Raw genomic sequence first — 22385 nt, 5'->3', positions numbered from 1 at the left:
GGAAGGGGCTCAGGGAGGCAACCCCAGGTTACACTCCCCACCCCAGACAGGCTGCTAGGCTGGAGGACACCCCGCCCTGGACAGTGGGCAGGGCAGGCTGCTGCACAGCTCGAATCAGCTCCACACGGCCAGGCAGAGAGGTGTTCTGTCCAGCAGAACTTTCTAGGAAGATGGTGAATCCCATGTCTACGCTGTTTCCCATGACAGCTGCCAGCCACGTGCGGTTATTAAACAACTAAAATGTGGCTGGCTGGGCTGAGGAAAAGTTTTTGGACATATTTATTTTCAGCTAAGATAAATAGAATTTTCAAGCCACACACGTCTAGCGGCTACTATGCTGGACAGCGCAGTAGAGCCAAGACAGCTGCCCCCACCCCACCCCATGTCCTCTGGGAGCTCGGGGAAGGCCCTGTCTACTCTCCCCCAACCCCCAGGGGCCCTCAGAGAGGGAGGCCAGCTTTCCTGCCTGAACTGGGGGGAGGCCTGAGCTTCAGCAAGGTCAGGCAGGGCCCTCAGCCCTGAGGTTTGGCTGATTCCATCACCTGCTAGACCTCCATCTCTCCTCATTCTTGGGCTCCCATCTCTCTGGGGACTCTGCCTCATCACGTCATCACTATCATGGGGGGTGGTCACTTGCCTGGTGATTTACAATATCTAATCAGTCACCAGTCTGCCCCCGCTGTGAGCTGCATTCAGGGCCTCACTACTGATTTTATAATTCTGGAATTATTTGGAAATTGTGGCTTAATTACCACAGGCCAATCTGCCCAAGCTGCAGCACAGCCCCGGGGGGCTGGCGCAGGGCAGCGGGTGTCCCAGGGACCCAGGAGGTGTCCGTTGGCTGCTGGGGGGAACAGTGAGAGGCACTGGGAGGGGTAGGTGTGGGCTTGCCTGCTGGCCCCACCCCGCAGAGGAAAACCGAGGGGTGGGGCTCGGAGCAGAAGCTCTAGCCAAATATTTAGGTTCCAATCCTAACTGGATCCTTGGGTAAGTCCCTTCTCTCTGAGACTCAGTTTCTTCTCCTAAATGCGAAGGTCAAGACAGTCCCTGGGGGCCCTTCTTTCAGCTTAGGGTCTGCCTGTCTGACGGTGATGGAGACCATGCCACATGCAGGGTTGGGCGCCGGGAACCCCACAGAGCTTGTAGGGGGGCACCTTCAACTCTCCCTGCCCCTTGCCCTGCCCTGCACTCCACCCCTTGAAAAAACCGGTCAAGGAAAACCAGGGGTCCCCCCAGAGGAAAGAGGACAGCCATGAAATGGGACTTACGGTGGCTTTTGGGGTCACTTAGAGTTTTCTTATCTGTCGAGGGAAATAAAGGGAAAGAAAGACAATGACACAGATGACGGAGAGGGTGGTAGAGAGGGTGCTGGGAGATGCGTGGATGAGATGAGAGCCGGGCGGGCGGGCAGGGCCCCAAGGGACTGCTTCACTGCAGGCCAGGCGGTGGGGGCTGGGCGGGGGGCTTCTCTGGCTCCAGAGCCACCACCCTGGGCCCCGCCCTCTGAAGACTCACTTTGCACGCACAGCCCATCAGTGCAGTTCTTGGAGTCGAGCAGGGTCCCGCTGCAGTCCCGGCCTCCATTCTGGGGTGGGGGTGCCATGCACTCGCGGCTGCGCCAGTGCGCACACTCGGTGCTACAGGCTGACCACTTGCTCCACTCCGTCCACCCGCCGTCGACTGTGGGGACACAGCGTGTGGTCCATGGGGACGTGGGCACGCACGGGTGCCTGCACACACGATTACATGTGCACAACACAGCAGAGCACGCACACACAGAGTACAGCAGGGGAAGAGGAGTCCAAGACATACACAGGCCGTCCGGAGAAATCACGCCACCCGGAGAAATCACGCCACGGGCCAGATGAGAGTCAGGGAGCTCAGGTGGGCAAAGGTAGCTCCAGACACACACATAAGATCACCGGCGCAGACTCGCACAGGGTTCAACAGAGGCACAAACCCAGGCGAAAAACACCACACATTCACATAAACACGCCACCAGAGAGCGAGAGCACAGACCCACTGATGGGGATACAGAGCGAGACACAAGGAAAAGAGGACTGCAGCAAGACGGCGGTCAGCGGCCAGGTGTGCCGAGCAGTCAAGGGCAGGAGCACAGGCACTCTGACGCCGGGTGCCTCTGGGACCCTGGCCTGGGGGCTGACACGGAGAACCCCCAGCCCAGAGGGCAGGGAGCCTACCCCCAAGAGCCTCTGCCTCCGTCTCTCCCACAGCACAGGGCAGAACAAGAGGTCAGAGGTCACAGCACCTAGTCCAGCAGGGTCAGCCAGCCGTGGGTCCCAGGACAAGCCCAGAAGGGGAGAAGTCAGTGGTCCTGACTCTGTGACCCCACAGCACAGAAGGCAGGGCTGGGCGCGAGTGCGGTGCCACCTGGCTTGTGGCCTTACCTGGGCACACGGTGGTGCAGGCAGTCTTCTGGAAGGCCTGGCCCTCGCAGAAGGCACCTCCGTTGAGCGGGGCAGGGTTGGTGCAGGTCCGCGTGCGCTTCTGCCAGCCGCGGCCACAGCGGTTAGAGCAGGGCGACCACTCTGCCCAGCTGGACCAGCCACCATTCACTGCGAGGGTAGTAGGTGTCACCCAGCTGGCCTGGCTCTTCACCCTGTGGGGCCCCCAGGCCCCATCCCACAGCCCTGAGGAGGCCCCTCTGCTGGGGACTGGCCCTCTGGAGTTGGACCCCCTCTGCCATCAAGGCTGGGGACTCAGACACCAGAGGGCAGACCTGGGTTGCATTCAGCACCAGACGGCAACCAATGACTCCCTGCCTTTCTGTACAATGGCAAGTAGAGGTCCAGAGAGGGCTGGCACCCTGGGTCTCCCCGTGAGGAATAGGGGGAGGTCTATAACTGGAGCTACAACACTCATCTCAGCCATGGCTCCGCCCTCCCACCCACGGGGACAGCAAGGAATTGCTGAGCGGCCCAAGCAGCAGTCCCGAACTCTGCTAGAATAATACGCTTGGGGATGGGGATCCCAAGTGGGCCCTGCCTCAGCCCCGACTCCCAGAGGACTGGGTCTTCTTCAGGGACAAGCAAAGGGCTTGAGAAGGGGCGAGTGCTCCTGGCTGGGGGCTCAGGAGTGCCTGGCCTCACCACTAAATTTGCTGTGTGACCTTGGAGAAGCTACTTCTCTCTTGGGCCTCCTCCTCCCCACCTGTTCACCAGGGTCCTGCTGGCTTTTGGGTAGAACAGGGTCAGGTGGGCTATACCGCCCCAGGTTCCCACCCACCTCCACCACGTGTCCCCTCCCCACCGCCCACTCTGGGCCACACCGTAGACAATGATGGTGGCCGTGGTGCTGCGGCGCTTTGCCACGATGTTCTTGGCCACGCAGGTATAGTTGGCCGTGTCCGACAGGCGGGCCTGGCGGATGATGAGGTTGTGGTCGATGGTGAGCAGGAAGTTGGTGTCCTGGGTGGGGTCGATGACGTCCTCGTTCTTGAGCCATTCCACCTGCAGGGGAGGGGTTGGGGGTGTGAGGGCCCAGTGCGTGATCCCTGCACCCCAGAGTGTGGGCCCTCTGCAGGGGGTTGGTGGGGAAGGCCGAGCTAAACAGGACAGTTCTGTCCCTGTCCAAGCTTGGTGGTGACCCAGGATGCAGGGCCTCTATAGGCCAGGCACTGTGCTGGGCACTGCAGAACACAGTGGTTAAGATGACCACCCACCAGCTGGCAGCCTTGGGAAGGGACTTCCACTCAGCCTGTTTCATCAACTATAAGTTGATATTCAGTAGCACTATCCAAAGGGCTACTGGGAGGATGAAATGAATCTGTATATAGAAAGTGTGGAGCACATGCCTGGCTCACAGTAAGTACTAAATAAATGCGTGTCTTCATCATTAACTCTATAAGCCGACTCCCTTAGTCAGGGTAAGAGGCCTGGCAGGTGATTAAAAATAGGGTCCCCATTTTAGCAGCTCTGGGTGTGCAAACCCCAGCTCTGCCACTCACTAGCTGGATGACCCTGGTTGACCGCTTCCCCTGTCCCAGTGCTGTGCTCCCAGCCATAAGATGGGATGATGTGGTTGCTATGAGGACCACTCTGCCAGGTGCTGGGCACATGTGGGCCCCACGAGGCTACCTGTCATGAAGGGAGTCTGAGCTTATTTCCAGATGGAGGCCTGGGCTGGGGGCAGTGATTAGAGCCAAGATTCTGATGTCTGATTCTGAGCTGGAAGCCCAGGGGACCACCTTCCCCAACTCTGTGCTACTAAGGTCCCTGGCGGCAAAGCTGAGATGTTTCCCCATGCCCTGCTCTGACTCCAGGACCACCAGTGCGGCCAGTGGAGAGAGGAAGCAGGTCTGGGATACAAGCAGGGCAGTGAGGGGACAGGAGGGCATCACCCAGGGACGCACATGTGGTACCAGAAGGTGTGATGAGCTCAGACACACGCATTGTGAGACTCTTTGGTCTCCATAAAGCTGGGTTCTTGGGTTCTTGGGTTCTGGGAGACAGTGTGTACAGCCACTTCCCTTGCAGGAATCCGAGCCTGGGGTCAGCCCAAGGAGTCCTGGGGGTTCCTTCCCCAGTTCTGCCCCATCCATGAGGTTAGATGATGCCTGGGGAGGGCCCAGCTGGGATCTGGGATGTGCCGAGTTCTAAAGAGATGGCAGTTCTTTCCTCTGTAAAATGGGAGGGCTCTGGGAGGCTGAGTTACCGTGGCTGGTGGTAAATACCACACCTGGGTGGCCTCTGCCATGCCCAGTGTTCCCCATGTCCTCACTCACCTCAGCCACAGGCACCCCCTCTGGTGGGCGGCACTGCAGGAGAACTTCATGGTCCAGGGGCACTTCCTTGCCCAGAGGCTCCTGATCAAAGTTCTTGCGCAGGTCTGGGAGAAGGGAAAGGGTTCCAAGGCACCGTCAGGCCAGGGCCGGGAGGAGGCCAGTCAGGCAGAGCTGGATCCTGAAGTGTTCCCTTCTAGCCACGAGGTGGCAGTGCACACCAAGGAAATTTTACCAGGACTCCTGGCCTTTGCCAGGGGAATCTCTTCTCCAAGACAGGGGCCTTACCAGGTGGACTGAGGGGAACAAAGTTCCCTCCCTAGCTCTGGGATCCTATGCACATGATGACTAGGGAAGCTGATGGGTTTGTTATATAAATAAGTAGGTAAAAAGGGGCCATTAGAAATTCTGGCACCAAAGGTGGCACAGGCTCTGGGTCTTGGAGCCTTCTTCTGAGCTGGTGGCCCCTGTGCCCTCATGTCTGTGTGTAGAACTCTCCCTCCAGGATCCATGGGGAAAGGGGAAAGGGCCCAAGGGAACGGGGTTGGGGCGTCCGGGCAGCGTACATGCGATGCGGACGTAGGCCCGGCGACTCTTGGTGGTGCCTGCAGAGCTCCAGGCTACACACTGGCACCAGTAATCCTCCAGCCCGAACAGCTCCTCTACCTGCTGCCGCGACACCTCGATCTGCACCTCTCGCACCTGCAGGCCTGGGAGGAGGAGAGAGATGCCGTTGGTGGGGGGGCAGGAGACACAGGATATGGGACCATGATATCCTGTGTCCTTTTCACCCCTCCCCACCCTCCAGTCCTGGGGGCTCCTCTCCCACTGCCTCCCGTTTCCCTTTTTCTCATCTCTTCTGCTTCGAGCCTGGCCCAAGCCACCACCACAGCTCACCTGGAAACAATAATGGCTAACCCAAGCCCTCTGCCCTCATTCAATCCACTTGCCACCCTGCAGACAATGTGTGCTCTTTGAAAGGTCCAAGTGGCATCCATCCCCCTGCTATGTCCCTGTCATCCTGGTGTAAAGACCCCGACCCTCCACGTGGCCTCCAGGCCCTGTAAGATCTATCCACTGCAGCCTCACTGGGCGTCTCTGAGGGCCTCATGCTCCCCCAGCCTCTCTAGTCACAGGGCCTTTGCACATGCAGTCTTTTGCCTGGGACTCTTCTTCTGTCCTTTCTGCGTCCAGTGAACTCCCAGTGACCATCCGCTTTGCGCTAGGTCTCGCTTCGGAGGGCAGCCCCTCAATGCTGGCCCACCCCCACCAGCTCTCAGAGCCACTCAGCACTCCCATAGGTGCACCGGACACTGGTCTGCAGAGTTATCACTCCCCACCCAGCCCGATTCCCTCATGGCACTACCATGGTCTGAAACTGCATTATTTGTTGCCATGTTCATGTAGGAACTGTATCTCCTGCAGGAGAATGAGGTGGGGCTTTGCCCTGTTCACTGCTGTGGCCCAGGGTCTGAGACAGTCAGCGAGCTCAACCAATACGAGGTAAGCGTGTGATCTCTGGCCATTGCTCAGGAGACTGTAGGGCTGAAGCTAAGAGGAGGCCCCTTTTCCTGGGAACCCTCCAACCTCTCAATGGCTCCTTGTTGGGGCCCGAGGGGTTCCCTGGATAACTGGGTGCACTAGCACACACAAAAGGAATCATTTACTCTTTTGCCTTCACTCCCTCAATGACAAAAAGCTCTATGTTCAAGTAAGGGATGAAGCCTCCTGGATGAGGGTGTCCATCTGAAGCTCCTCCCAAAGCCTGTGAAAGAACTGAGACTGCCTCCTCCAGGAAGCCCTCCCTGACTGCCCTGTCTCTCCTCCTTGACATCTGGTATCTCAGTTCATCCTCTCCTAGTTGCACGTGGGTTCTGATAAGCCCCTCGAGGGCAGGAATGTTGAGTGTACACCTCGTGGTACCATGGCATGCTGGTTAGGTGGAGGACTGGACAGGTTCTTGACAGGTTTGAATCCTAGCCCCACCCTCACTCCCCATCTGTGTGACCTTAGTTAAGTTATGGATACTTAGCCTCTCCGAACCTTGGTTCCCTCATCAGAGTAAAACACTCAAGGTAAATTCTAAATGAGTCATGGCAATTACAGCACCCAGACCAGGCTGGACACACATCTACTCTGGCAGCTCATACGGATCTCATTCAATTCTAGGGAGAAATTGAAACGCAGAGATGGTAGGTGGCAGGCCCAAAGTCCCACAGCAAGTTGCCAGCAAAGCTGAGATCAGCTACTAGGCATCTTGCCCCAGTTAGAGCTCTGCCTGGTAATAAATGATACCTCTCTGGACCTCTCCCGGTAAAATCATTGCCTTAACTCTCCTGCATCCTAAGCGAGGGGGGCCCTTACACTGGAAGTTGAGGCAGTAAGGAATCCCCTCCTGATGGCAGGGGATCTAAGTTGGGGGTGGGGGCTGGGAGTTTGCTAGCAGGGAGCACCAGGAGGGAAGAGGCTTCTTGCAGAAGGTTTTGTGGGGGGTGGGGGGGGGGGGTGCGGTGCCTGGCCCACAAGCAGCAGGGGCTGCCTGGAGTGCTTGCTCCCGAGAGATGCTGCACGGTCTGGGGTAGGACAGTGGGCTCTGCCCTTTACTTGCCAGGCTGTGAGCCTGGAGGAATGGCCTCTCTCAAGGGGGCCATCCATCCAGAAGGTTTCGGGAGCACCACCTTGGCAGTGGTCACCAGCAGGCAGACAGGAGGCTAGGGCCTTCAGTCTTTCCGGACTTGGGCCCAGATGAGGTGTCCCCCAGCGCAAGAGACAGTGCCTGACCAGGACACCCAGGGTTGGGCTGCCTGCCTCGATCTGGAGTGAGCTAATGGGTGGGCTTGCCCTGCCTCTGTCGGCCCCCTCTGTCATCCTCTGTGTTTCCAGGGCTTCAGAGAGGGCAAGGGAGGGCCAGGGGTGGGAGCAGGAGGAACCAGCCGCAGTGCTGCCAAGGGTGTGGCCTGCTGGACCATTGTCCATTCTTTGTAGCTAACGGGGACAACGGTGCCTTGATTTCTAGGATGGGCAGGGCTTGTGTGCCTGGCAGCCGGGGACTAAGAGCCACCCTGTTACCAGCAGTCACAGGGTCTGAGAGGGGCCCCAGCAGGATATGCTGTCTCCTTGCTCTTCAGGGCCAGAGCGGGTCGGGAGACAGAGGAGTAACAACAAGTTTCCAGAGGAAAGAGGCCAACAAAAACCCAGAAGGAAGATGGAGGGAATGGGCATTTATTAAGCACCCGCTGAGCCCCGGCAGCGTGCTCAATGCTGTGCAGGCACCACCTTGCTCCAGCCTCACTAGGACCTTCTGTTAATATCCCAGTTTATCAGGAGAGGAACTGAGGCACAGAGAGGTTGAATGACTTCCTCATGGTCACACAGCCAGAGAGCATGGAGGCAGCTGGGACACAGGTTATTTTTGCTTTTTAAAAATTCTTCTTTTAACTTTAAGATTTTGGGTGAGAATGGGATTCCAAATCTAACTTTTTAAATTCTTGAGATTCTTTAAAAAATTTTGGTAAAATATACATAACCTACAACTTACCATTTTAACCAATTTTTAGGATATAGTGTTGAATGGCATGAAGTACATTCTGGGGTATGATTTTAGGCCTGAATGGTTCTGAAATGTCAGCTTTTCATAGAAAAATAGAAGTTGAAAAAGGAGAGAGAATGAAAGAGAGTATGTCAGGGGAGAGACACAAGAATGAAAAAAGAGAGAGACACAAAAAAAGAGAGAGGCGTAAAGAAAAAAGACAATGTGTAAAATATAGAACTAACGAGAATCTGTAGTACAGCTCAGGGAGCTCTACTCAGTGCTCTGTGGTGACCTAAATGGGAAGGAAATCCAAAAAGAGGGGATATATGTATACATATAACTGATTCACTTTGCTATACAGTAGAAACTAACACATTATAAAGCAACTATACTCCAATAAAAGTTAGTTAAAGAAGAAAAGGCAGACACAAAAGGAGACAGGGATGAGAAGGCAGAGGCAGAAGAGACAGAAGGAAGGAGGGAAGGGATGAATAAGGAGGAGAAAGAAAAGGTCAGGGAAGAGAGGTTAAAAATGAAATCAAAGACAAGGCAGGATCTGGGGTGAAGGAACCACCTGGAGGCTGGGGTTGGCTGGGATTGCACAAAGCCGGCTGCCCACAGGTGACCAGAGTAGACGGCCCCCATTGCTGGCCTGAGTCTGGGAAAGGCTTTCCACCCCCAAGGGTCCTGTACTGTAAACAGAGGCTGGACTCGTGAGATGAGAGGAGCCCGGGGCGTTGCCTCCTGCCTGGAGTTGGGGGTTGCCCGGGGAACCGCACACACCTCACTCTTCCTCCTCGTTTCCCACGCTTCTGTCACCCTTCCTTCCTGCAGGACTCGGGTGAGTCCTAGCACCACCTCTATGGTTATTTACTTAGTATTATTAACCTGTTTTTTGTTTGTTTGTTTATTGAAGGATAATTGCTTTACAGAATTTTGTTCTTTTCTGTTGAACCTCAGCATGAATCAGCCATAGGTATACATATACCCGCTCTTTTTTGAAGCTCCCTCCCATCTCCCGCCCCATCCCACCCCTCTAGGTTGATACACAGCCCCCATTTGAGTTTGCTGAGTCATACAGCAAATTCCCGTGGCCATCTATTTTCCATATGGTAATGCAAGTTTCCATGTTACTCTTTCCATACATCTCACCCTCTCCTCCCCTCTCCACATGACCATAAGTCTATTCTCTACGTCTGTTTCTCCATTGCTGCCCTGTAAATAAGTTCTTCAGTACCATTTTTCTAGATTCCGTTTATATGCATTAGAATACGATATTTATCTTTCTCTTTCTGACTCACTTCACTCTGTATAACAGATTCTAGGTTCATCCACCTCATCAGAACTGACTCAACTGTGTTCCTTTGTATGACTGAGCAATATTCCACCGTGTGTATGTACCACAACTTCTTTATCCACTTATCTGTTGATGAACATCTAGGTTGCTACCATGTTCTGGCTATTGTAACTAGTGCTTCAGTGAACAATGGGATACATGTGTTTTTTTCAATTTTGGTTTTCTCAGGTACATGCCTAGGAGTGAGATTGCTGGGTCATATGGTGGTTTTATTCCTAGTTTTTTAAGGAATCTCCATACCGTCTTCCATAGTGGCTGTATCGATTTACATTCCCACCAACAGTGCAAGAGCGTTCCCTTTTCTCCAGCATGTATTGTTTGTAGACTTTTTGATCATGGCCATTCTGACCAGTGTGAGGTGATAGCTCATTGTAGTTTTGATTTGCATTTCTCTAATAATGAGGGATGTTGAGCATCTTTTCATGTGTTTGTTAGCCATCTGTATGTCTTCTTTGGAGAAATGTCTGTTTAGGTCTTTTTCCCACTTTTTGATTGGGTTGTTTTGAATGGGCAATATACAATTGCCCCATTGTATATTCTTGCCTCCTTTGTCGAAAATAAGGTACCCATAGGTGCATGGGTTCATTTCTGGGCTTTCTATCTTGTTCCATTGGTCTCTATTTCTGTTTTTGTGCCAGGACCATACCGTCTTGATGACTGTAGTTTTGCCTATTTCCTCATTGAGTTGTACGAGCTGCTTGTATATTTTGGAAATTAATCCTTTGTCAGTAGCTTCATTTGCTCTTATTTTCTCCCATTCGGAGGGTTGTCTTTTCACCTTGCTTACAGTTTCCTTTGCTGTGCAAAAGCTTTTAATCAGGTCCCACTTGTTTACTTTTGTTTTTATTTCCCTTACCCTAGGAGGTGGGTCATAGAGGATCTTGCTTTATGTCATCGAGTGTTCTATGTTTTCCTTTAAGAGTTTTATAGTTTCTGGTCTTCCATTTAGGTCTTTAGTCCATTTTGAGTTTATCTTTGTGTGTGGTGTTTGGAAGTGTTCTAACTTCATTCTTTTACATGTAGCTGTCCAGATTTCCCAGCACCATTTATTGAAGAGGCTGTCTTTGTCCCATTGTATATTCTTGCCTCCTTTGTCGAAAATAAGGTACCCATAGGAGCATGGGTTCATTTCTGGGCTTTCTATCTTGTTCCATTGGTCTCTATTCCTGTTTTTTTGCCAGTACCATGCTGTCTTGATGACTGTAGTTTTGCCTATTTCCTCTTCATTTATTTGGATTCTCTGTTTCTAGTTTGTTCCTTCTTTTGTGTAGTATTTCTCTGCCTTTTCATTATTTTTTTTAACTTATTGTGTTTGAGGTCTCCTTTTCCCAGGCTTCAAGGTTGAATTCTTTCTTCCTTTTGGTTTCTGCCCTCCTAAGGTTGGTCCGGTGGTTTGTGTGAGCTTAGGGTGAGATTTGTGCTGAGTGTTTGTTTGTTTTTCCTCTGATGGGCAGGGCTGAGTGAGGTGGTGATCCTGTCTGCTGATGATTGGGTTTGTATTTTTGTTTTGTTTGTGGTTTAGCACCCTGGCATCCTGCACAGGGAGCTACTGGTGGTTGGGTGATGCCTGGTCTTGTATTCAAGTGGTTTCCACTGTGTGAGTTCTCATTATCTGATACTCCCTAGGGTTAGTTCTCCGGAGAAGGCAATGGCACCCCACTCCAGTACTCTCGCCTGGAGAATCCCATGGACGGAGGAGCCCGGTGGGCTGCAGTCCATGGGGTCGATAAGAGTCGGGCACGACTGAGCAACTTCACTTTCACTTTTCACATTTCATGCATTGGAGAAGGAAATGGCAACCCACTCCAATGTTCTTGCCTGGAGAATCCCAGGGATGGGGAAGCCTGGTGGGCTGCCGTCTATGGGGTCGCACAGAGTCGGACACGACTGAAGCGATTTAGCAGTAGCAGTAGTCTAGGGTCTTGGAGTCAGTGCTCCCACTCTAAAGGCTCAGGGCTTGATCTCCTTAATTTTCCCTTCTCCTCCTCTTTCACTTCCTGCTACCCTTTTACCTAAGGACACCTGCACCACTGCACTTGCCAGGCCTCTCTGCGCCTAACCTGTTTTTTTTTTAAAAAAAAAACCTAAACCAATTAATTTCTATGAATGAAGTACTGCATCATTATCATGAAAAGAAAACACTATCACTTCTCACAGACCCAGAGGACCTGGTCGAGAATTTTGGTTGGGGCTGGGGGCAGGGCTGTGAGATAGGACCAGCTCCTCTCTCTCGACAGGGAGCAGAGCAGGTGCCGGGGAGAGGGGGGAAGAGCCCTGTGCTGGACTGGACCTGCCCTCTGATGCAAGCAGAGGATGGAAAGAAACTGGGAAAGGGAACAAGCACGCAGAAAGCGATGTGGTGCTGTTTCACCCGGTCACCCAAAGTCAGACGGGGCAAGAGGCCAAGTCTTGGGAAGACACTGATCCAGGGTGAACCCGAGGGGAACCTGAGGCCCTGGGGGGACCATGGCTGTGTGAGGGCTCACACAGAGCCAGTGTGGAGCCAGGCCCAGAGCCCTCTGGGCTCGGAGTGACCTGGGGGTGCCAGTGGGGGTGGGGTGGCGTGGGCTCACCGGTGGCCTCGTCCAGGCCCTCTTGGGTGACGTGGTCACTCTGGCTGACCCACTCGCCGTTGCACTTGAAGTAGATCTGTGTGGCAGGGAAGGCACGGCAGCCCAGCTCCACGGGCTTGTTCTTCACGATGTAGGCGTCCTGTGGCTCCTGCAGGAAGTGGGGCAGCGTCTCTGCTGGAGCCGATGGGAAGGAGTCGGGGAGCTCTTCCCTGCCCGAGTCAGTGCCTGTGGAGAGTGGAGGGCTCTGTGAGGCCACGGGTGGGAGGTCCCAGGTCCCTTCCATCCCCTGGGGGCTGTGACAAAGAGAGGAGGTCGGGGGAGGCAGAGGGGTGGGCAGCTGGAGGAGACCTGCCAGGACACTCGCTGTGACCTAGGCAAGGCCTGGCACTTCTGGGGCCTCAGTTTCCCCACTGTGCCCTGCTTTTAGGATTTTGTATTTTGGAGCCAGTCCCAGCTCTATGATGCTATGCGAGTCTACTTCTTTACAGATGGAGGAGGCAGGGGAGCCCAGGGAGGTGAGGCAATCCAGCAGGGCAAGGACACTCCTCTCCAGTCCTCTCCAGGATCCCCTGCACTGGCCTTCCAGGGCCTCCCTCCAGTTTCCCGTGGTGATGCCACAGCATGTGAAGAGCTGGAAATGGGCCTGAGGCTGGAGCACAAACTCGGCCAGCTCTGCCCTGAAGCCACAGTTGCCCTTTGCAGCCCCAGCCTGGCAGGCTGATGGACATGGGAAGACGAGCCAGGTCCCACAGGGGTGAGGTGAGGTGGCAACGCCAGGCTGGGCTCCCCAAAGCTCGCTCCCAGAGGGCCTCCTCTTCCGGGAAGTCCAAGGCAGGCAGCAACGTGGAAGGGCAGACCACGTTCGCTGCAGCCTCCCCCCCAGCCCCTCCCCTCCCCTGGTCTGTGGCTCTGATCCACCCACTTCAGCCAAATCCACACCCTTGGCCTATGGATGAGGACATGGGGAGGCTGGGAAGTCAGTGAGGCTGTGCTGGCAGCCATCTCCTCCCCCAAAGGGGCCAAATGGAAACCCGGGCCCTGCCCGCGTCCCTGGAAAGAACAGCACCTCAGGAGGCGAGACAAACAGGAAGAGAGAGGGGCCTGGCCACCACCAGCGTGGGGAGGGAGGGAAACCAGGCCGGGCCAGGCTACTGGTTTACAATCCACTTAGGAAAATTGACTTTCCAGTGCCAAGCGCCAAACAATCAGTTGGCTGGGGACAAGCGGTGGGGGGGCTTGTCCTCCTCTGCTAACTGCTCCCGAGGAAACAGCAAATTAAGCTGCAAGGGTGTGTGTCTGCCTAGCCCTTTGCCAGCCTTCCACACGCTTGTCCCTGTCCCAGCGCTCCAGTCCCTCAAGTGCAGCTGGGGTCCCAGGAGGCCAAGGGTGGGACACACTCTAGGGAGTCCCCCTATGGGTAGAGGTGCCAAAGGGACACCTAGTTCTTCAAGAGCAGAATGAACAACATATGTCCGCCATGTCATCTCCTGGGGGACCATGAGCTCCTGCTAAGATGTGGGCTCTGAGAAAACGCACAGGTTGTCACTGGCTCTCAGCTCTGGGCCCTGGGCAGGGTGTGTGTGCATGGCCTGGGGGAGCGAAGGGGAAGCCAGCAAGGAGGAGGAGGACTCCAGCTCCATCTGGCATGTTCTGTGTGACCCAAGGAGAGACTGTATTACTCTGTCTCTGAAGTGAACGGACAAATGGACACACTTCCTCTCTCTGGGCTCTTTTGAGGATCACGGGAGATAAATGAGCATGAGAGCCTCGGAGAGGTCTAGCACCATACAAGTTACTGCATCAAAATAGCAACGAATGCTTCTCTGGAATTAGCTGCTATGTTTTCAGTTACACAGTTAACTTACCGAATTCTTGCAACAACTTTGTAAGGTATGATATATTGGTCCCCAGTTTACTGATGGGGGAAGCTGAGGTTCAGAGCACTTAAGCAACCTGCCCAAGGTCACACAGTTAGTGAGAGGCAGAGCCAAGGTCTGAACCCAGGAAATCAGACTTCAATGTTTGGGATGCTGCCTATCCCAAACAGGGATAGGCAAAACAGGACTCCACACTGCCTATCCCTGGAGTAGCTTCATAACACTGTAAGTGTCCCCACACCTGAGAAGCCTAATAGACCCTGACACTGGCCAGGTCTCTACAATTATGGGACTCTCTCACAAAAAGACTGGGCTTCTCCAGTGGCTCAGCGGTAAAGAATCCACCTGCAATGCAGGAGACACAGGTTTGATGTCCGGGTCAGGAAGATCCCCTGGAGGAAGGCATGGCGACCCACTCCAGTATTCTCGCCTGGAGAAATCCATGGACAGAGGAGCCTTGTGGGCTACCGTCCATAAGGTTGCACAGAGTCGGATGCAACTGGGTATGCATACATGCACACCAAAGGGCTAGCAAGGCTAGGGCTTGTTTTTCTTGTTTCAAAGCTGGGGAAATTGAAGTCCATCCAAACTAATGCATGGTCACTTGGTTAGTGGGCATCTAAGCTGTGGATTCTAAGGCCAGGCCAGGACTCCGCCACACTTGCTTCCCTCTGCCAGACAGGGAGACACCTTCTTTGTAGGTAAACTGGCAGTCTAGGGTCTAGGAGTGTGAACAGTTGATGGCGAGATGACACAGTGCCCAGGGAGCTGGACACTGTGGCCCTCCCGCCAGGCCAGGCAGTTTTAGGGAGAGCAGGGTGGAGCCAAGAGGACTCCACACCCACCTCAGGCCACAGCATTCTGCATCAGTCTTGGGACTGAGGAGTGTAGGACAGGGCTCAGGCTTCAGACCCAGACACCCCTTGGTCTCAACCAGTCCTTACTGGCCTCAGGCACCTCATCTGTGAAATGGGGGGAATCGACCTCCCTCTGGGGATGGTGGCCACAAGGGCAGCTCATGGGTGCAGTTACAGACTTGCCCTACCTTCTAACCAGGCAGCCCCCAGCCTCCAGGTGACAGAGCCCTGACTCTAGGTGGCACTGTGGGGTGCATTTATGACTTTGTTTTATAACCCTAATGCAGCTCATTTATAAAGCAGGTGCAGACTCGACTGAGGAAGTAAACATAAGCGATCCATTAGGGCAGCAGGCCTGAGTCTGGTGGCCCTGGGCCCCCACCCTGCCTGCCCCACCCCTCCTGTCAACCCTGGCTCCAAGACTCCGCTCTAGTCTCGGCAGGAGGATGCCTGGGTTTTCTCGTTACTGCTTCCCAGTCATTCAGGGCAGTGCCAGCGACGTAGCTGCTGCCCACTTGTCAAGGTCCCTAGCCCCCAGGCGTCCTGCAGGAGACAAAGAAGAACCAAGGGCAACCTGAGATTCCTACCCCCAGGGCCCCATCAGCAGACTAGGTGCTGGCCGGCACACAGCAGGTGCTCAGTGAACACAAATGAAAGGGGTGTGTGTGGGGGGGTGCTGCCAGCCCCGGGTACTGGCTGAGTTGGGCCCCAGTCCTGACCAGTGGACACATCACCTCCTCCTTGGCCCTGGCTTGGGCCAAGGGCTTGTTGGCCCTTAGTGGCTGAGGAAGGCTCCTTAGGGGTCCTCGGGAGGGCCACCTGAGCCTGCCCTCTCCAGCTTAGAGGGAAAAGAAGAATAAAGTCTTGGAGCTCCTGGGTGCTTCCTCTACCAGAGGCTTTTAGAAGGTATTTTCAATTAACTTACCGAGCCCCTCAACAATCCTAGACAGAACTTCCCAAACTTTTTTGGGAAGTTCTGTGTTTTGATCATTTTTCAGTGTTTTGGTCATTTTTACCCAGTAATTTTATCCCAAAGCCAAAAGAAATTCCTAATGGTTCTGTTTATTAAGTAGTTAAATCCAACCAGCTTACGTGTCTGTGTGAGGGTGTGATCTCCTAATAACTCAGTAGCATTGGCAGGCGGATTCTTTACCACTAATGCCACCTGGGAAGCCTATTAGAAAAAATAATACTCATAAATTAAAAGCAAAAATAATATTAGTATTCCATTTCTAAATGGCCACACTGACTTATAATGAGGATGTATGTGTGCCTGTTGGACGTGGCACAATACCTCAAATCTTAGAATCACAGCGGACACTGCTACCCTCATAATTTGCCTTGGGGTACTCCCAAATGCCAAAATTCCCAGCTTTGCAAAGGCATGGTGCCATGGAAAGGAAAGAAGTGTGATGTGGTGCTAAAATTGTAAGCTATCTTGAGCTAGTAGTCGTTGCAGTACCTGGCAGCTGTCCAGCATCGCTGTGTTTCTTTGAAGATTAAAAATAGCCCACAGTACCCCTGTGAATTTGCTGTACCATCCTAAGGTGCCTAAGCACACGATTTGAGAACCACATCCCTATGGTAATTACATCTCTATCAGATAGGTACTATTATTATCCCCATACTACAGATGAGGAAACTGAGACCAAGAGAGTTTATAAGTAACTGGCACAGGGCTGTAAAACTATATAGCTGAGTTGGGAAGCACATTCAGGCAGCTGGATACCTGAATCTGACTTCTACACTGGGAACTGGCATTTATGTCCACTATTTGGGGGATGTTGCAAATAGTTTTGGAGAAGGCAATGGCACCCCACTCCAATACTCTTGCCTGGAAAATCCCATGGATGGAGGAGCCTGGTAGGCTGCAGTCCATGGGGTCTCGAAGAATTGGACATGACTGAGCGACTTCACTTTCACTTTTCACTTTTATGCATTGGAGAAGGAAATGGCAACCCACTCCAATGTTCTTGCCTGGAGAATCCCAGGGATGGGAAAGCCTGGTGGGCTGCCGCCTGTGGGGTTGCACAGAGTCGGACACGACTGAAGCGACTTAGCAGCAGCAGCAAATAGTTTGCCTAGGTGAGCATTATCTTCCCATGTTACAGATGAAGACATGGGGCATCAGGGACTTGCCTGAGTCACCTGGTCAGTGGGAGGAAGCCACTGCTGCAGGCTCAGAGCCGTGGCCTTTGGTCACCATCTCCCTGGCTTCACTACCTCTCTCCCCACTGCCCCATCTTCACAGGGGAGAATAAAACACCTTTAAGAGGAGGCCCCTGAGGAGGAGGCTTTGCCACTGCCAGGCCCCTGAGGAGGAGGCTTTGCCACTGCCAGGCCAGATCTGAATTTCCTCCTGGTGGGAAAACGACTCACATAAAGTGTAGTTTTCCAATAGCAGAACGCATTTGAACCTACAGTTGCAGAAGTGCAACCTGCCTGTACAGCTGCATCCACAAATGGCCCAGCCGATCCAAAACGAAGGTATGAAAGAGGAAGCATCCTTACACAGATGTAACCAGAGACAGCCAGACACAGGACAAGAAAAACCACTGAAGTCAGGAGCCCTGGGTTTGCAGCCCAGCTGGGGACTGGCACTGCCACGTGGCCTTCCTCTCAGGCCTCAGGAGCCCCGTCTGTAAAATCAGGAAGTTGGTTGAGTCCACTTCCTGAGTTGCACTCTGGTTCCCACATTTTGATATTTGAAGATGGCCTGATGGGGAATCTGTTAATGGAGGACACGGCCCTGTTGGGTAAAGTTTTTCTCATGAAGCAAATTTGCTTAAAGTGGGGTCAACTTTCTTGCCGTTGTTATTCCGGCTCAAAGACCCAGCACCTACTGGGGCCCTAAGGCACAATGTTGTGGGGAGGCCAGGGAGGGAGGAGGAGGAACTATTTGTTGGTGGTGGGTACCGTTCAAACCCCCACTTCTCATTTACCTGTTCCTGCCTACATGGGATCTCCTGTCAGTTAGTCTCACTTGGATGTACTGATTCACAGGGATAGAGGTTACTACAAGGGCTGTCTTGTACAACACCCACTCCACCCCCATCAATTCTGTATCCAACCTTGACTCACATACCTCCAGGGATGGAGACCTCAGCACTGCCTTTCTCAGCCAGGTTCTCCTTTAGACAGATCTAACAGAAAAGTCTTCCTTACTTTCACCTGAAATTTGCTGGTGGAGGTTCCAGCCATCGCTATAATTTCAACCTCTGAGGTCACGCAAAACAGTGCACTTCCTCTTCCCCATGATGGCATCCCAGCCTCTGCCTACTTGCCCTAGCCTTCTTGTCTTTCTCTCAAATATTCACAAGGCACCATTCTGCATGCCCTCGTTACCAATCTGGCTTCCTCATGGGCAAGTTCCATTTTGCTCACAATCTGCTTAAAACATAGGAAGAGGAGGTGACGAGGATGGGGGTCTGGTGGCACCTTGCTCTGGGCAGCTCGAAAGTTCCTTGGGAGAGGTGGATGGCTGCTTCTAGGAAGCAGGGAGCACGTCACACTGTTCTTGGTGTCCCCCATGATGTTCAGGACAGGGTACCTATGCCCTGGGAGGGGAGTGGAGCTTGCAGGACACAGGAGTCTAAGCTTGGTCTCTGCCTGCCAGCAGGATCCATGCCAGGCTGCATGCTCCTTCCCAGGGCTGGGCTTGGGCAGTGCCCAGTGTGGAGACACACCTGGCAAGTGGGAGGTTTGATGGGGTGGAAGTCAAGGCCCGGGGCTTATTTAAGAGGTATCAGAATCTAAGCCATTAGAATAAACAGAGTCTGGGGGCCTTAAAGATGAAGGAAGGTACTTTAGGACAAAGGTAAATTAAAGACCCTGATGCCGGAAAAGATCAAGGGCAGGAGGAGGAGAAGGTGACAGAGGATGAGATGGTTGGATGGCATCCAACCAATGGACCAACTCAATGGACATGAGTTTGCGCCAACTCCAGGAGATAGTGAAGGACAGGGAGGCCTGGCGTGCTGCAGTCCATGGGGTCGCAAAGTGTCAGACATGACTTAGTGACTGAACAATAACAAAGAAACCATATTTACCAGAGCTACACCTGGGAGGAAGGGGGAAGGGACTAAAACTACAGTGTTAAGACATCCCTGGAGGGGAGACTGCCACCAGTTGCTAGGGGAGACCAGAGGGGTTGCGCTTCCCTTATGGTGACCCTGAGCAGGGGGTCCAGCTTGGATGGGCACACGGTGGAATGGCTTGGCCTGACAGCCAGCAAACCAGCTCACTCACTCTGCCACTGAGACCTTGGGAAGGCCTCAGTTTCTCCATCTATGAGAAAGGGACTAACAAGTACTGCCCTGTCAGTTCTGAGGTGTGGTGGTGAAGGTCAGCTGAGCATACAGATGCAAATGTGCTGTAGCAACTGGGAAAAGCTCATGCCAGCCACATGGAGAAGTGCCAGGCAGGAAGGATTCTCCAGCTGAGCCCTGTACGGGGAGTCCTGAAACCTGTTCTACCAGCTCAGAGAAGGGAAGTGACCAATGCCACATCACACAGCAAATTAACAGCCAAGCTGGACCAGAGCCCCATTTCTGATTCAGGGCTGAGGGAGATAGCACAGCATGGCATGGCTATGGGTAAAAGTTTGGGTTCCGTATGTCCCATGCCTGGGATGGAAACTCACTATGTCCGTCTTAGCCAGGTCCATCCCTGCCCAATAGGACTGAGACCTCAGAGGCTGCAATGATTTAGTATAGGGGGCCCTGATGCCTCCGCCCCCTGGTTTCTGTCCCCATTTGGGTGACAAGGTCTGGCCTGGGTCCTTCAGGCTCAACTGCAGGGGACAGGCATCTGTAGCTGAGCAGGGCTGGCTGGTGCGGGATGGTGCCCACAATGGGGGGCAGGACTGGGAATGGAGAATGGGGGGCAGGCAGGAGGTGAAGGAGAAAGAAACACTCCATGCTGGGCACATTTATCATCAGCAATCACAGTCTTTCTCTAGCCCCTGGACACCGGCTAATTCTCGCCAGACTTGACCTCCCACTGCATGGAAAATCTCTTCCATTCAGTGCGAGGTGGATGTGCTCAGTGGGGTGTGGGGAGAGTTGTTGGGGGAGAGGAGCCCGCTTATTATTATGTTTTAAAACACACAAACCCCATATGCAAGGACCCCTCCCTGGACACAAAGCCCTTTTTCCATCTGGCTCTGGCCTCTGGCGGCTGTGGGGTTCAGGCCGGGGCTCCCCTCAGAGGTGGCTACAATGGCTGTTACTGATGACGGATGGGGGCTGATGGGCTTGGGGGGCGCCAAGTTCTTCCTAACAAAGGAGGCCGCTTGCACAGTTCTTTTCCCATACCCTCTGCAGACCTGCCTGTGCCCATGACATCATTTCCTCTGCTGGCTACAGGAAATAGCCTCACCAAGATGGCCAGCTGGGGCAGGAGCCTGCATCCTAAAGGGGTGTCTGGCTGATCCTGAGAAATCTTTCCCCTGGAAGGAATTGGGGCAAGTAAAGAATCTCATGGGAGGCTGGGGACAAGCCCCAGGGCAGGCAGAGTCCTGGCATGAAGCCTAGGGTCACACAGCTTCCAAAACAGAGAGAGGACACTTCAACTCCCCGGTCGCTGGTCTGCCCTAGGCTCTCAGTGGTACCGAGGAAGCTGTACTCCACACACCCATGGGCCCAGAACACCTCCTCTCCCCCAGACCCTTCCTCTGGCTCCTGGGCTTCCTGGCCTGGGCCTTGGCCCCTCTGGGGCTAATTTTCAGTTCCCCTTCCAAGTACTGGACTTCCCTGGTGGCTCAGACAGTAAATTGTCTGTCTACAATGCGAGAGACCTGGGTTCGATCCCTGGGTTGGGAAGATTCCCTGGAGAAGGAAATGGCAACCCACTCCAGTACTCTTGCCTGGAAAATCCCATGGACAGAGGAGCTTGGTGCAGGCTACTGTCCATGGGGTCGACAAGAGTCAAGCATGACTGAACGACTTCACTTTCACTTCCAAGTCCTAGTCACTGTGCCTAGAAGTCTGGGCCTGGAGCAGGGGGCATCCTGCTTCCACTTCCTCTCTTAGACAAGGAACGCAAAACCCTCTCATCCATCACCCTCCAGATAATAACCACTTACCCAGTACACAATGGGATAATAAACATCATCAATATAATAATCCTGTGAAGCAGGCATTCCGTTTCACAGAGAAAACTGAGGCTCATCACTTCTCATCAGTGAGAAGTGAAAAGGCAAGCTCAGGCTCTCAGCTACCAAGAAACAAAGTTCTTCCCATTAAATCACAGGCCTCCTCTGGCTGACAATACCCGCTGAAGGATCTTTGGGCAGCAGCTGAGTCCACGAGCTTGCTGGAAGGGAAGAGGGCCTCAACTTCCTAACTCCAGCACTTGGCCCCCTTTCCTGTCTGGGCCTGACAAGTTTGGGACTTGTATGGGGTCCCCCAACCAGAGATTTAGCCTAGCCTGGGAAGGGCCCGCTGATAGCCTGCTACCAGCCCCCAGGATGTCACACTCAGACACATATGCGGCACACCAGCAGAACCGCCCATGCCTCGCCCAGGGTCACAAGCCTCACCCATCTCCCCTGGACACCCAGAGAGCCCCAGCCAGGCTGGGACCGTGGCTCCTTTCTCAGGGCTGCTGACATCTACTTTAAGGCAATGGCAGTGACTTTGGCCTGTGAGGAACCTCCTATTTTATTTGGTCATCTCTCCCCCATCCAGAGTTAGATGGAGTGAGTTTGAGTTGCAATACCAGATTCCATCAAACACCCAATAGCTTGGGTCCCGCATAGGGAGTCCCCTCCTTCTCTGGATTGGATATGTACACACTGCTATATTTTAAATGGGCAACCAACAAGGACCTACTGTATAGCACAGGGAGTTCTGCTCAGTGTTATCCAGCAGCCTGGATGGGAAGGGGGTTTAGGGGAGAATGGATACATGTATATGTATGGCTAAGTCCCTTCACCGCTCACTTGAAACCATCACATTGTTAATCGGCTATATCCCAACACAAAATAAAGTTTGTTTGTTTGTTTGTTTTTAAAAAGAAAAAGATTTGCTTCAAACTGCATGACAAGCCTCCTACAGTCTCCAAGCCCACATCTTCCAGCCCAGATCCCACCTCACTGTGTTCCCCTTTTTCCCCTCTTGCTCCCTCAAATCCACTCTCCTCACAACAGCTAGGGCAATCTTACAAAATGCAAATAGATCACTCCCCAGCTCACACCCTTCAATGGCTTCCATTTGCACCTGGAATGAAGTCTGAACCCCTACTGAACCCCCAGACTTCAAAGGTTCCAGGCTACCCAAGGGTGCTTCCTGCCATTGAACGTGCTTGGTTTACTATCATGTAAGGACCTCCGCTGCTCTCTCCTTCTGAAAACACCCCTCCTCTCCTGTCTCCCGATATTCCTATGGCTGCCTCCTGTCACGGACATCTCAGTTCAAGTGCTACCTGCCACCTCCCCAGTGAGGCCT

General features: G+C 53.5%; 1 protein-coding gene across 2 annotated transcripts in view; it reads right to left on the bottom strand.

Annotated features, from left to right (window-relative positions):
• The window catches only part of UNC5B (unc-5 netrin receptor B), a 91412-nt gene that overhangs the window by 11768 nt on the left and 57259 nt on the right, over positions 1-22385 (bottom strand). Inside the window, exons 2-8 of one of the 2 annotated variants that reach the window (XM_061405812.1) lie at positions 12204-12428; positions 5308-5451; positions 4745-4848; positions 3290-3470; positions 2409-2576; positions 1516-1680; positions 1269-1301 (exon numbers count right to left, since the gene is read on the bottom strand). In XM_061405812.1, coding sequence (XP_061261796.1) covers positions 1269-1301; positions 1516-1680; positions 2409-2576; positions 3290-3470; positions 4745-4848; positions 5308-5451; positions 12204-12428 — 1020 coding nt within the window. The remainder of the gene's footprint in view (positions 1-1268; positions 1302-1515; positions 1681-2408; positions 2577-3289; positions 3471-4744; positions 4849-5307; positions 5452-12203; positions 12429-22385) is intronic. The other variant, XM_061405813.1, reaches the window with a different exon arrangement.

This window comes from Bos javanicus, chromosome 28 (assembly GCF_032452875.1).
Source record: "Bos javanicus breed banteng chromosome 28, ARS-OSU_banteng_1.0, whole genome shotgun sequence".
NCBI classification, from domain to species: Eukaryota; Metazoa; Chordata; class Mammalia; order Artiodactyla; family Bovidae; genus Bos; species Bos javanicus.
Note: the sequence above shows the minus strand (reverse complement) of the source record. Positions and strands in the feature narration are given on the sequence as shown.